This window comes from Bacillus rossius, chromosome 6 (genome assembly GCF_032445375.1).
Source record: "Bacillus rossius redtenbacheri isolate Brsri chromosome 6, Brsri_v3, whole genome shotgun sequence".
NCBI lineage: Eukaryota > Metazoa > Arthropoda > Insecta > Phasmatodea > Bacillidae > Bacillus > Bacillus rossius.
Window position 1 is genome coordinate 26,138,272 of NC_086334.1, and position 16,216 is coordinate 26,154,487.

The following is a 16,216-nucleotide window of genomic DNA, read 5'->3' on the forward strand; positions in this document are numbered from 1 at the left end:
TTTTTTTATTATCGATCTGAAAAAGTTTTGCTTAGGTTTGTTTTGAACCTTGAAAGTTGTCGCAGAGGTTTTAATAACAGTGTTTTGAATGTTTTGGTTGTTGACATCTGTTTGAGGATTTATTTTATTCAAGGAATTGCAGCTCTATATAAAAATGATGTCGAGATCGATTCGCGCTGAGACCAGAAGTAGAGCCAAAGATGATGTCAAAAGGGTAATGCAAGTTGTCGACAAAGTGCGTCACTGGTAAGGGCTATTTAACAATGATTATCATGTTCATTTTCAGAAATGACTTTTCAGGTTGAGCGGCTGGTTGAGTGCACATAACATTCTTTCAGTTAGTTTCACAGTTCATTACCATTTAATTCGGCTGACATGTTGGTTCGGATACATTGAAAGCCTGAGCTTTATTAGCCTGTGTAATGTATTACCCTAGGGTCTGTATAACGAATTTGGGATTTTGAGCTAATTTTTTTTATCATCCCACAAAAAACTGTTTATAATTTTTATTGTAGCCAACCTAAACCAACTGTTCACACCATAATATAGCATTTTAAATGTATGTTGGTAAATATTTACTTGGGCGGTATTTCCGAAAAAAAATGTTAAAAATCCGAAAATACCTTTATTTTATGCTCTTCAACTTCCTCTTTTCATTAAAATTGGCGGAGATTAGAAATTCCAAATACTTTAGGAGATATCGAATTTTTTAATTTCTTCATATGTAGTTGAGCGGTATTTGCGAAAAAAAATGTTAAAAATCCGAAAATACCTTTATTATATGCTCTTCAAATTCCTCTTTTCATTAAAAGCGGCGGAGATTAGAAATTCCAAATACTTTAGGAGATATCAAATTTTTAAATTTCAGCACAAAACCAGTGCATTCCTGTGGCGTGCGTGCACCATTGTTTCTTGTTTACGTACGAGTATCTTTTTTTTTTTTATTGGATAATGATGTCATGTGATTGTTCGTGATAGGCCAGAATTCAAATGAACTAATACGTGATTATTTAGTTCAATTATTGTTTAAAACGGTGTTTAATTACCGCCTCCAACTTAGGTGAGTTTTTAACGTTTCTAATTTTAAAGTCTTATTTGTTATTTTGATATTGTTGCGCAAGTAATAAGTAACAAAAAAATTTACGTGAGTTGTTACTGTACATCCTTTGTTACGGGTTTGTTAGGTAAGGTGAGTTACATTATAAATAATTTAAAACTAAAGAATAATTAAAATTAATTCACATTATTTTTAATATCACCTTAGTTTGAAAGTATTTATAATGTAACTGACCTGACATAATCGACCATTTTAGTTTACTGTTCACCCTCTGTCCGGGTTTGTTTGGTCAGGTCAGTTACATTATAAATATTTTAAAACTAAACAGCCATTAAAATTAATTCACAAAATAATTTTTAATGTCGGCTTAGTTTGAAAGTATTAATAATGTAACTGACCTGACGTAATCAACCATTTTATTAATTACGCATTCACGATTCACGTATTCACGAACACACGGCAAAATAACAAAAATGGCGCCGCTCGAATGGTTCCACAGGTCTTGTATTGCAAAATTAAAAAATTCGATATCTCCTAAAGTATTTGGAATTTCTTGTCTCCGCCGCTTTTAATGAAAAGAGGAAGTTGAGGAGCATATGATAAAGGTATTTTCGGATTTTTAACATTTATTTTCGCAAATACCGCTCAACTACATACGATGAAATTTAAAAATTCGATATCTCCTAAAGTATTTGGAATTTCTTGTCTCCGCCGCTTTTAATGAAAAGAGGAAGTTGAGGAGCATATGATAAAGGTATTTTCGGATTTTTAACATTTTTTTTCGGAAATACCGCCCAAGTAAATATTTACCTGTATGTTGTCATTACGTGTATGAAATGTAATAATTCCTATTTGACGTTAGTTTATGTGCTATATTTCACGTATCAAGTGTGTGCTCCATGCCACCATACTGCAAAACATCCCTGTCAATAGTTTGATGCACAGTAGGGACTCACATAATTGTTGTAATTTTTATTTACATTCCACTGCATCACAAAATCCGAACACAAAAGATACATGTCTTACGGAGAACTACAGGATATACAGTGCAATTAAAGACAAAATTGTGGCGGCTGCATCAATGCTTGCTTCGTAATGTAAACTCTAAACTGTAATTTTTTTTAGAAACCAGTAGGAATTAAAGAATGTTGTTTTCAGAGTAAAACAATGAATGTCTGTAGTACTGAAAAATACCATTTTTGGAATTTTATTATTTTATTTACGGAACAGCTGCAAAATAAGATTAATACCTTGAAGATTTTTGGTAGTAATTTTCTAGTGAAGGTGCTTCTCAAAAAAAATTTATAGAAAAATGGTGTGTTTGTAAACTATTTAAATGGGACAGTGTAGAGAATCAGATTGGTGTATGAAGTGACGTTCGTCTTTCATGATTTTGAATGAAATAAACTGTGGAATGGCAACATTTTTGGTGTAAATTTAACATCATTAAGGGTTATGTTGACATAAATGATTTTAGCTATAAAGCTAATAAGGATAAATGGTTTTTAATGGTATTTAAATGTTTTAGTGAATTTTAGTAGTGTTTTATATGCAGTTTGTTTGCTGTGTTAAAGTGAGAGGTGTATTGTGTATATTTCATTTATGATGTTAGTTGAAATATTTCTTTATTTAGGTGTAATAAAATTTATAAGGCAATTTGGTAATTGAAGAGGTGGATTCCAAAAGGGGTTAAGTCACATTTTAGCGATTTTGTGTTTATATGTGGAATAACTAACTTTTTACTATTCGCATGTACGGCTGTAACAGGTATTCCAAAAGCGCTTAAGTTATAGCTGTTATGCGGTAGTGAAATATGGGTTTCTTTCCAAAATGTCCTAAGTCAGCAGTGTTTTCCAAACAAGCCTTGGTAAGTTATGCACCGATATGCGCATGCATAAACAGGTATTAGTTACTGTATGGTGAAAGTATTGTCATGGTTTTGTACTGCATAGAGGTTATGTCTGTTTATTAGTGTTATTGTGGTGGTTTGACTTGTCAGTAGTTAATGTATAAATGCCAAAATGAATGTAAGTGAACTACAACATAGCACATGTTCTATAACAGATATAAATAGTACACGAAGTAGAAAACAAGCAAGAAAAGAAGATAAGTGGGTTAAAAACCATAAAAAGTTTGCCAGAAACAGCAGTGAAGCCCATGGTGCTCCTTTGGTTGCATGCACGCATAAAGAAGGTGGTAATAGTTGTAAGGCGGCTTTGCTGTCTACAGCAGATATTAGTGCATTTTATGACAAAATCTATAAACACAAAACAGCTGCTGAACAGAATAGCTTTGTTTTCAAGTATACTGTCACACAAGAGCCTAAACAGCATAGGCCCAAAAAACAAAAATAAGCCTAGAAGCCATACTGTTACTAAATATTTCATACGGCAGACAAGCGGTCGTATTCTAAATGTATGTAACAAAACGTTTTTGTCTGTAACGAGATTTTCTCGTAAAAGAGTAAACACCTTAAGAAAACACATGGAGGAATATGGGGAATGCCCACATGAAAGGCGTGGTGGGGCTAGGTTAAATCCCAAACACACTGCAATAAAAGACTCAATGATTGAATACATTCAAACGTTTAGATGCAATGAATCCATTATGGCCGAGGTAAAAGTGTTCGTGGTTATCTTAATCCTGAACTTTCTATCAAAAAGTTGTGGCGAATGTGGAAAGATAACCAAAAAATAGAAAACAAGCCAATTGCTTCATTATCTAAGTTTTTCAAGGTGTTTCAAAGAAACTTCAATCTCAGCTTCGGAAGCCCAAAGATGGATGTGTGCTCATTTTGTTACAAGACTAAGAACCAAATCAAGACGTCACGTGACCTTGCTGAAAAGGCTCGATTAATGACTCAGTACAGGCTTAATACTCTTAGAGCTAAAATTTTGTATGTAATCATGAAGAAACAAGAATACAATATAATAAGTGTTTCATTTGACATGGAACAAAACCAAACACTGCCCAAATTAAGCGTTGGTGAGGTCTTTTATGCCAGACAAATCTGACTGTACAATTTGACGTTTGTTTTGATGGAAAACCAACAAAACACTTCCAACACATCTGTGTACACTTGGACTGAAGACCAAAGTGGTCGAGGTTCTAATGAAGTATGTTCGGCATTGAGTCATATTTTTGGAAAATCTTGAGAAAAAATTGGCAAATGTGCCAGAAAACTCTTTGACTCTGAGATTATTTTCAGATGCCTGCAGTGGGCAAAATAAAAACACCAATGTTATGATGTTCATACTCAACTACATTGCCAAATCAAGAACCTTTGCAAAAGTGGAACATTACTTTCCAATCAGAGGTCATAGCTATATGCCCCCCCGACCGAGTATTTGGCAGATTTGAAAAGGAGTTACGGAAAAAAAAAAAAAATTAGAGCCTAGTGAATATCACAAGGTCTTTGCGACGGGTGCTACAGTGAATGTGTTAGGCATAGATTGGGTGGTCTCAAACTTTATGGAAGCTTCAAAGAAGGCCATAGTAAAAAGACTTCCCTTTAAAATGTGTGATCAACGTGTTCTCATCTACTCAGAATGCATGACACTACTATGGACATTCAAAACACATATTGTGGTCTACCAACAGTCAAGGTGACTAAATCACGTACAGTATTGAAAGAAGCGTACACAAACGTTCCTGTTTCGCCAGCAGAAAACCATATTAGTCAAAAGAAGCGACAAGATATGAAGAAACTTCTGCAGTTAGTTTCACTCAGTCAATGTGCACGACAGTTTTACCAAACTGCTCTGACTAACAATGTAGAAGGAGATAACGACAACAATATTGTACTATATGATGAAGAAGAGCCATTCCTTTAAACATTGTAATTCACTCAAAAGACTTGACACATTTTAAAGGTCATATTGTTGCTTTCGTTTTGTACTATGCATAAGTCTACATTCATATTTTGTTCAGTATTATGTAAACATTACACTTAGGCCTGTCAATCTGGTAGGACTAATATTCTTCAATTACATGTTTTTCAAAAAGTCCTCAGTCACTGACAAGTTTTCCAAAATGCTCTTAGTCACTGACAAGTTTTCCAAATAGCTCTAAGTCACTGATGTTCCGTTTTCTTAACCTAATTACAGGTAATATATTGAACTCATAATCAAAATAACTGCCTGAGAACATGTTCTTAATGTAAAACATTAGCATTATGTGGATTTTGTGCTTGACATTATCAAAATACACATTCACACCAAAAAAATTGTTTCCTGAAAAAAGTACATTTTTGACTTAGCCCCTTTTGGAATCCACCTCTTCAATTATCTTATGTCACTGATTTTCTACAAATTAAAAATAAAATTACAAAAATACAGTTTTGCAACACTAGAGAGTGTCTTGTATTTACCTTGAAAACAGTGTTAATAAATTCATACCAGGTACTCTTTTCTAAGAAATCACAGTTTTTATCTCACATTTCAATACCTGTGCTTTGCCGCAGCCATTGCCATTAATGGTTTACCCGTGTCAGTTTGTATGTTTGTTTTGATGAATTTTATTCAAATATTGTGAAAAGTCGTGTAAGTCAAGGTTAGCTACATTAAAAATACTTTCAAGCATTGTGGAGGGTTGGCTGAGTTAGTATAGCTACATTAAAAAAAAAAACCTATAAAATATTTCTTATGGTTGCTTAAGAATTTGACCTAACCAACCGTTCACATGATTTCATATAGCTATACTAACCCAACCAACCATCTACAATATATTTAATTTTTTTTTGTTAACGTTGCTAACCTAAAGAAACACGATTTCAGAGTATTTGTAATATCACTATACTAACCCAACCAACCGTCCACATTAATTTTAAGTTGCTAATGTAACCTATGAATGATTCAAAACACTACTTTAAATGAAATGTCAAAAAGTAATATTAATTATGTCCCTACAACTGCAATGTGACATATTAACTACTTTTATTATTAAATAATACCTCAGTTAACTAAATTCTAAAAAATAAACACAGAAACTCATATGGGTAAACAATAAATTGCGGTAGCACCATCCATGCACAGGTACCTATTGTAATATAAGTTGGGGTGTGATTTCTCATGAAATATTACATATTTATTAATGCTGTTTTCAGGCTGAATATAGGAACATCTCTAGTGTTGGAAAATTGTATTTTCGTAATTTTATTTAAACTTTGCGGGAACAAACAGCCTGATAAAAAAATGGGGCAGTTTCTAAACTGTCAACATCATTTTTGCACTCGACTGAATATTTATTTTGGGGGTAGAATTTACTCATTACAACTGCCAAAAAATAAATATGCTACAAACTAACACTATATTATACCTATTTTACATTAGTCCCACTAGTGGTAATTATTTATGTATTTTATAGTTTCTGTGCATATATACTTCGTAAGGGGGCAAACTAGGCAGTTCCAGGCTTCATAAAAAAAAAAATATTGTTCATGCTCACTGGACGCATTCGAGTTTAAAGAGTTTATCCAAGGTGCAGTTAACACTGCGCGGGTACCACTTACTTGAAAGGTCGCTGCGTTTTTCTTTGTCTCTCAATGGGCACATTCAATCTCGCATGCCCCGGCATTGACCAAGTTCCTGCTAAACCTTGGTAAATAGTACAGCGGTAGTTACTGCCCTTTACGTAAACACGCCCTTGCTGTCAGGTGACCAAATGGTGCTAGCGGTGCTCACGTTTATTGCCCCACGCACCATGTCTTGAAGACCTCACAAACTTCTGCACGAGACTCCAAAGGGGCACTCCACATTATTACGTGAAAAGGTATTCGCCTTGAAAAAGTACAGTACTGCGTGTCGCAGCAAACCCTCGCGGAAACTGCCCGCGTACAAGCACAGCGGTAGTGCCTCCGCCCGGCCGCTCAAGCCATTGACGACTGAACTCTGTCTGTCTCCCTCCCTTCCTTGCGCACACTCGTGAATTAATAACTATAAAATTAAACCAATAACTATTAGAGCGAGACGTAATGATAACAATGATAACATCATAATTCGCTTGCCTCACAATACTTGAAAAGAATAGTTTGTATCTACCTTTTAACTGTGCTTGACATTATCATATTTTATGTGTTTAAATTACCTATAATTACATGCAATTTTAGATTTTCTGTCTTCACCAACTATATCCTATGCAAGCCTACAGTCTTGGGAATACAATGATGAAATTTTGTGTGGATGAAAGTGTAAGTAATTAGTTTGTTCATTTAGTGCACATAAACAAGATAGGGAAGCCAGGCTTTTGCATCATGAACAAGTGAGTAAAACTTGTACTTTGCCAGTGTCATAGTTGATTTTGTTGCAAACAATATATTTAATTGCTTATTACATTAATTGTCTATAGTAGTTTGTATAACTGGTAATATTGCTAAAGGATAGTTAACTTAAATTAATTAAATTGTAGGTAGACATTTTATATATATATATATATATATATATATATATATATATATATATATATATATATATATATATATATATATATATATATATATATATATATATATATTCGGTGCTAACTCGCAATTACTTGCAGCTGGAAGCTAATGGTCCACGTAAATGCCAATGGGTTAAACATTTGTGAGAAAATATATATATATTTTTTTTTATTTCAGGGAAAAGAAATGGGTCACAATTGGTGAGACAACAATGAAAATATTTAAGTGGGTTCCAGTGTCTAGCAGTGAACAGGTAAATGAAATCCTATTTATGTTGTAAAATTGCACAGGTTCTTTAAAATGTTAATTAATTACTCTTACCTGAAATCAAATTATGTGCTTAGCTTAACCAATCACAAATTTCTAACCCCACTTAAAACAATTAGCTTATGCTTTTTGTTGCGTCTTTTTATTTATATTTCATCCCTGATGCATCCTTTGTCTGTGCAAGGCAGTGTTAGATGCAAAAGATGACTCAAGAATTAGTTCTGAACTCAAAGTCCGATAAATGGAAACAAATAGGCAAAAACTTAAAAATTAACTTAATTAAAAAAAAAACTTATCACATTCAAGAAGTTCAAATCTTTTAAAAAAAAAACTTCCCTAGTTATTGTTTATTACAACTGTGTACTAAATTGGTATAAAACTCTTATCAGCATATGTAAAAAATGGGACGTAAGCGGAAAATGGAGTAAAATTAAAAACTAAATTATTTTTTTTCTCCCCAATTTTTTAATTATCTGACTCACATATTGGACCCTTATTTCTAATACCACAACAGCATGCCACTTTAATATAATTTGTGGCTTTTTGTTTAATAAATTATTATTTTTATTCTTATTGTTAATGTTTAATTTTTCCTTTTAAACTCATTTTGTATACAAGCTGATAGTATTTTCCTTGTAATAAAAAATCTCTGGGGAATTAATTTTTTTTTAAATTAAGTTAAAGTTGATATTTTTGCCTAGTATATAAATAAAAAGATCAAATTTTAAAAACAGGACAAAAAAGCTAAATTGAATTTCAGTAAAACTTAAGAAAATTATAAAGAAATTATAACAAAACAATTTGCTCAATATGTAGTTTCTAAATGTAACCCTCTACAAATCACCTTATATTACTGAGTGAAAAAAAGTTGTAATAAATTCAGCAAGTGCTCTTTGATCTGGTATTTGTTTAGTTCAGCACATTCTTTAATCCGGCACCAATCTAGTTGATTACGTTCAGATTTTTTGGGGAGGATATGGATGTTTGAAATTCTATCAAAAATGGAAGAAAATAGAATTAAAATGATTGATCATGTTTGTCTAGGAAAGAGTGGTTCATAGTACTACTCATTATTTATATGCCCCAGTAAATTAACAATTGAAGAATCAACCAATTAAAAACTTTTGTCACTGTGGTTTAGAAGCACCAAATTAATACTAATTAATACTTGTTTGAAGATACTAAGTGACATCACAATGTACTTTGTTCTACACTAGCCCCTTTCTTACCCTTGCTAATAGAAATTATCTGGCTGTCAAAAGTCTTACTGGTTTGTCTCGCATATCCCTTCATTCCCACACATAAGACTAAACTTAAGATACAAATAATCACGTGAGATGTTCTCAAAATTCATTACCACACACATTAAGCAGATGTAGTCCAGCTTGGTTTACAAATTATTTTTTTTACACCGGATGTTTCATGTGCTCTTTTGAGGTGTGATTTTATTTCTAAGACGTCTAACTACTGAAAATGGTAATTTTAATGTGTGTGCTCAGCTAAAACTTATGCTTTATTCGATAATATTTTTGGAAGACATGTCTAAGCAAAAATATTCTATGTCTTAATAGTAAAAATCTTATTTTCTATAAACAAACAACTAGAAATGGTGGCTGCTTACTTAGAGCTATGCACAATTATTTGTTTTTGCTTTTTATTTTCCTCATAACAAAAGGTCGTATTTGCCCTTTTGTGGCATTGTGTCTTCTTTCTTAAATAAATGCCTATTTCAAAAAATATTTTTTATTAGAAGCCTGTGTAAATAAGTTTTGCTTACACATTTAGCTAAAACTTTATTGTTACTCAATACTTATTGTTAATTTTTTACGTCAACAATACATTGAATATGCCTTTATGTGGTATATTCTTGTTTGGAAGAAATGTGGTGATAAAATAAACTATAATTTTGATAGCAAAATCACCTATTTTCTTGCAACAAGCTACTAAACAGCCTTAGTAAATGTTCCATACAGTGTGAGTTAATTTTCTTTATTAGGCATTTGTATAGCACACACAAACTTTTTGTATTATTTATTGATAATTCTTTGATATTCCCGTTAAAACTATATCAATGTTTAGTATTCAGACAAAATCACTACTCCTGCACAGCTGTAGTACTGAGCATGCCACATTAAAGAACTTTAACTGTATGTTGATCAGGGAGGTAGTTTGTGGTGATTATTGATAAAAATATGAAAGATGAGATAGAGTAGATTATGTGAAGCAGAATAAAGTGTTTCATTAAACCAATATCCACACTGAAAATCTGAACTTTTATTTTTGTTGTTTACAGAAAAAGAAAGTAAAGGATACCAGCAACAAAGAGAATATAGCCAGGAAAACGTCTGCAATGGATTCATCTAATTCAAATTCAAATTTTGGTTTAGCTGAGGATTCAAACACATGTGAGTATGCAATTAAGAGAAAATCGGAAATGATGTAGTTCTTTCAAAGTCACTGTTCATATAAATTTGGGTTAGTAAGTATTTTTGCATGCTTTTAATAAAAACATCTGTGAGTAAGAATGACTACTGCTTTTCCCCCCGTAGAACCTTTTATTATAGTAGAGACCGTAAAGCTATGGAACAAGTAAACTTTACATGTAAACATTGTAGTATTTACAATTAACATAGTAAAAAGATATTCTATAATCAATAGTAAGACTTTAAAAAGCTTAAATACACATTTGCGTCAGTATTAACAGTTACTTACATTCTAACTACAATCAGGTACAACATTATATTAGGCATCTGTAATTTCCTTTACAGATTAATATGAATTAGATGCTTCCATACAGTGGTGGATAGAGATCTCTCCTTGGATCAATTTTTTCTCCTCAACAAACATTATTTTATATTTATAGGAAAAAATAGTAATTGAATAAATTACATTGACGAATATTGATAGTGTATTAAATGTACAGATGTCACAGACATGGACCTTATGTTCATTCAAATTATCACATTTGCATTGTCTCAGCATGAACATTCACTGTGAATTATATTTTAAGGATGATTTTTGTACATCTGCAAGCTGTGCGTTTCCCCTACAACTCTTAGTGTAAGAGACTTTTGTGCAGGTGGTTACTAGCTTTCATAATTTGGTCGTTTTCTTACTGTTGCATGTTCTTTGTGCTTACAGATAAATTTTAATGTTTTGCAAGTGGTGTTCAGGTACATATATTTAAAGTTTCTTTTTTCTAATTTAACAAAGGAAATTAATTTTTTTTTTTTAATAAACAAGAACATCATTAAATAGAATTATAATTATAGTGTGTTTCTAAAGTCTGCAGGAGTTTAAAACATTTTAGTTTAAAAACTTATAGAATTACTTAGCTACATGCAAACTTAGGTAGATATAAGTAAAACTCTAAAAATTTTAATCCCTTTGTACCACTTGATGTGGGCTCCTCCCTTGGTAGCATGGAGAACATCCAAATGTTAATTCTATCTCTTGCCATGTTCCGTGGAGCATGTCTGCTGGACTAGTCGAGAAAACATTCTTGATGTTGGTATTCAGGTTACAATTGGTAACTGATTGTTTTTGACATAACCAAACAGAAGGCAATCCAGAGGTATGAAAGCCAAGGTTGTAACCATTTTTGCAGATCCATCTTCCTGAAAATGTTCTGTCTAGGTAAGCTGGTACCGGCAGACCCTTATGGGATTGGACACCAATCTTGTTGCAGGATGATGTTAGGCTGAAAGGGATGAATTTGTGGTGCTGGGTGCAGTTGTAGCCTGTATAGGTACTTTTCACATGTTGACTTTGTGCTCTTTAAAAACCCAACAACCTGATAGCAGCACACCACAAATTTGCTTTTGAACAGTCTCACATGGTCTTCGGAACATTATGTGGGTTTTCAGTGCTCCATATGTTCAGGAGTGTATGCATAATTTCTTTAGGGGGTGGAAGGGGAAGAGATAGAACCACTTTGTCCACTGTTTGCTTTCAGTAAATGATTTTTTTAGTATTCAGTATTCTTCCCCCCTTGTTTACACCTCTGTATATGTGTACTACATGAAATGTTGCTTTGTCACGGGTTTTACTAAAGACATAGGAAAGCCCTAACAAGGAGGAAAAAGAACGTTTGCGGGTGGTACTGAAATTAGTTGCTAAGTTAAGTTCATTCCAATAACAATTTATTAACAAACTCAATAACACAAACAAGTATTTCATTGATTCTCAAACTGACATAAAACGTAAATAAGTCGGGTTCTTGTGGAGTCGAACTGCTGATACAAGATCCCACTATAACACAAGACATATGAATTAACTCTCTGTGAGGGATTCCAGAACAATTAAAAAAAAAAAAAACTTTAATTCTGCCGAGGCGTAAGCTCGTCACCGCGTACCACCGATACGCTGTAAATCTGAACTGCTATGGTCGTGATAGTGTCGTGACAGTGTCGTGATTATGTCACGACACCCGCTCACTCGGCCCTCACGGAAGTTGCTAACGCACGCCCTATTGCCCTTGTGGCTGGTTCTTCGTTTTTAGTTAATGTCAGTTTGGAAAGATTTTATGCCAAATACAGCGACGCTTCCACATGAACTGTCCATATCCTGGGTTACAACTTGGAGAGGTCTCACCCAGTCGAAGTCTTCTCGGTCCTCGGGCGGCAGCAACTCCGTGGAGGTTGACGGTGTAGGCCGGCGAGCGGTGTCGGAGCAGCGTGGCAGCCTGCCCGCTTGATGTCCCAGTTGTTCTGCGCTTCGATTGACTTGGCGCATGCTCTTTTATAATCGTTGGCTTCCCTGACGAGCTGGAAGAAGAACAGTCTCGTCTATTCTGGGGAAGCCAGCCCAACTTCCGTTTCCGTCCAGTTCTGCGCGCAGCCGACTGTGCACGAACTCGTCTGACGACGGCAGGCCTCCTACCGCGGCGTTAGAGCGCCCGCGCGCTCGCTGTTGCGCGGGTGGTATTCAGAGAAAAGTCAGGGGCACTATTCTTTACATGTGTACGCAGGTACACACGTTACTGCTTCATCTGTATTTTCAAATTTGTTTTATAATTCATTATCAAAAAGGAACGACAGGTTTGTTCCTCAGGTGGGCAGCTGGGATTGTCAGTCCCATTCCATCCTTGTGGTAGGCGGGAAACTGCATGTCGATTTTCATTTTTTTCCCCATCAAGGTCAAATGCAGTCTGGCATATCTACTGCGAATTGTTTACAAGTGTTGTTTTCACCACCTTGTATGCATGTAACTTCAACTTCTTATGCAAAACACTTTGTACCATAGCTATAGTCGCCGCACGGTAAGTTCATACTTTTAGGAAGCCCTGCTTCAAGCTGGGATCTATTTTCAAGGTGACTATGTATCCTTCGGCCAAATATCAACAATAACATTGCCATGTGGAAAACCATGTGACTTCCACATGGCAATGTTTTGGTTGGGTAACTGTCAAATAGGGATGTAATTAATGGATAATAAAATTACACTGCAATTTTTATAATTGGTTAAATGTCAGTAGAAAATGTCATAACACCATGTTTAATAATTCAAATATTAAATATAAAAAAATCTAAGCAAATTTTTATAGTTTAGAGTTTAAACCCAGCGTGGTGCTGTGTCTTCACATAATATCTATAAAAATTGATGTTAAGTTTTACTAAAGAAATTTTGCTGCTTCGAGATTACTATATCACAAAGTGCTATGGTTGAAAGCATGAAAATTATGTCAGTATCATTTATGAAGAATTTAACTTTAAGAAATTATTCAGTATGAGGTAGCTATGTAAACTGTTAGTTTCCTAAAGCCGTGAGTGCCAGGCACATCACTGCCATTACATCGAGAGGTCATTTGTGAATAGAAAATAACAAGTTAGGGTAAATATGTAGTTGGGCGGTATTTGCGAAAAAAAATGTTAAAAATCCGAAAATACCTTTATTGTATGCTCTTCAACTTCCTCTTTTCATTAAAAGCGGCGGAGGTAAGAAATTCCAAATACTTTAGGAGATATCGAATTTTTAAATTTCATCACAATACCAGTGCATGGCGATTATCATTGTTTCTTGTTTACGTACGAGTATCTACTTTTTTTTATTGGATAATGATGTCACGTGATTGTTCGTGATAGGCCAGAATTCAAACGAACCAATACGTGATTATTTAGTTCATTTATTGTTTAAAACGGTGTTTAATTACCGCCTCCAACTTAGGTGAGTTTTTAACGTTTCTAATTTTAAAGTCTTATTTGTTATTTTGATATTGTTGCGCAAGTAATAAGTAACAAAAAAAAATACGTGAGTTATTACTGTGCATCCTTTGTTACGGGTTTGTTAGGTAAGGTCAGTTACATTATAAATAATTTAAAACTAAAGAATAATTAAAATTAATTCACATTATTTTTAATGTCGGCTTAGTTTGAAAGTATTAATAATGTAACTGACCTGACCTAATCAACCATTTTATTAATTACGCATTGACGATTCGCGTATTTACGAACACACTGCAAAATAACAAAAATGGCGTCGCTCGAATGGTTCCACAGGTCTTGTATTGCAAAATTAAAAAATTCGATATATCCTAAAGTATTTGGAATTTCTTATCTCTGCCGCTTTTAATGAAAAGAGGAAGTTGAAGAGCATATAATTAAGGTATTTTCGGATTTTTAACATTTTTTTTCGCAAATACCACTCAACTACATATGATGAAATTTAAAAATTCGATATCTCCTAAATTATTTGGAATTTCTTACCGCCGCCACTTTTAATGAAAAGAGGATGTTGAAGAGCATAAAATAAAGGTATTTTCGGATTTTTAACATTTTTTTTCGCAAATACCGCCCAACTACATATTTACCCAAGTTAGTAACACTTTTCTGGCACTACGCACAGAGTCAAGTATCGGTTAAAGGTTATAGCTAACCAACATGTGTTTTGTAATTAGAGGCATTATTTTCTATCATGCAGAATAAATTTTAAATTCAAATTCTAAGTTATACATTAAACATTTCTGTAAGTGTGTATTTTTATGTGTCTATGTGGTTGGTCTCATATAAAAACTATATCACTTAAGTATGTACAATGCAGAAAAGAAATTGTTGCCATAAAAAACTTAACTTAAGAATCTGTAATAAAATAAATATATTAAATAAATCGCAACTCAGCAATAAATTATTACTACCATCAATATTATGTTATATCCTGTAATGAAACTAATGTTTAAGAATCACATATAAACACAGCAGAGAAATTACATATCACTAAACACGTTATCCAGAACACCTGTAATTAAAAAGAATACATTAGCACATTTACCCTGAGCATATATTCAAATGCTGTATTTTTTTTATGGTTACAGGTGTTAACAAAAAGTCATGACAACAACCTACGTAGAGTTGAATTTCTACTCAAGTTTTTTAAAATGCATTCTAATTATTGACAATTATGTTTCCTAACCTAACCAAAATTTACCAAACCTAATTTCATGTAAATAAACCTCATTTAGGTTGGGTTAGGTTACATTATGTTGGTTAAGGATAGGTTATGTTAGGTTAGTATCTGTGTACATGCCCTTACATTTAATATGTTTTGCTTGTGGGACATTACCTAATATATAACGAAAATATAAGAACGTGTCAGTTTGTAATTTGCCCGACATTCAAAACAAGAAAGCTGCGAGGAAGGTACTTTTACACTATTTTACAAACACGCCCCAACCTAACGGAACGTTTTCACGCACATACTTTCATAACGTATTAATTAGTCACTCACTTTTTCACGGTCGTGACGCCCAGATCTAGAAGAAATGCTGTCATTTCTGCGACATCACCCTGTTCCAGTTGACCTGTATTCATTAACATCGTAACTCTTCGTGCCACGTTGATAATATCGTGCTGTCTCCTTCTTTACATTCATTTTAATAACCTAACAAACCGTAATAACTAACACAAAGTTACACTGTAAAAGCAATAGTTCACTGCAAGTTACAATTAAGACAACCCTTTAAAATTAGAAAATTAATTAGTACACAAATACACTGGATGTTTTCGGAAAATCAGAAGTCGTTTTGAGCAAACAATCGTTCAACATGGCTCGGGCCGACACACAGTTACGTAGGTGATTCATCCGCAACAGCTTGCAACGTCATCTGTAAACAAAATAACTTAACTTTCGTATATATTAAACAATATTACTCCAGGATCTGGAAGTAAACATATGTGAAACATTTTAAGCAATATTTATCGTTATTTCAGCTGTTCAGAATTACATACTAAGGAACTATTTCTTCAAGTGTGTAGCCAACATACCGTTAAATATCGTTGCCACGCGTGTTTAAAAACTTACATATAAAATTAACAAATACAAATTATTTCAGTATTCACACACGTACGGAAACGTAATAGCTTGATAAATTATGTCGTCCTATTTTGTTTATTTATTTGTCAAACAAATTGCACAATAGTAAACAAAATATTCTTAGTTCCATTTTTCAACAGTTCTTC

General features: G+C 33.5%; 1 protein-coding gene across 1 annotated transcript in view; it reads left to right on the top strand.

Moving 5' to 3' along the window:
* Window positions 1-16,216, top strand: part of LOC134532907 (B-cell CLL/lymphoma 7 protein family member B) — a 19,622-nt gene continuing 3,406 nt past the window's right edge. Inside the window, exons 1-3 of the mRNA XM_063369957.1 lie at window positions 1-246; window positions 7,674-7,749; window positions 10,057-10,168. Coding sequence (XP_063226027.1) covers window positions 155-246; window positions 7,674-7,749; window positions 10,057-10,168 — 280 coding nt within the window. The 5' untranslated portion in view covers window positions 1-154. The remainder of the gene's footprint in view (window positions 247-7,673; window positions 7,750-10,056; window positions 10,169-16,216) is intronic.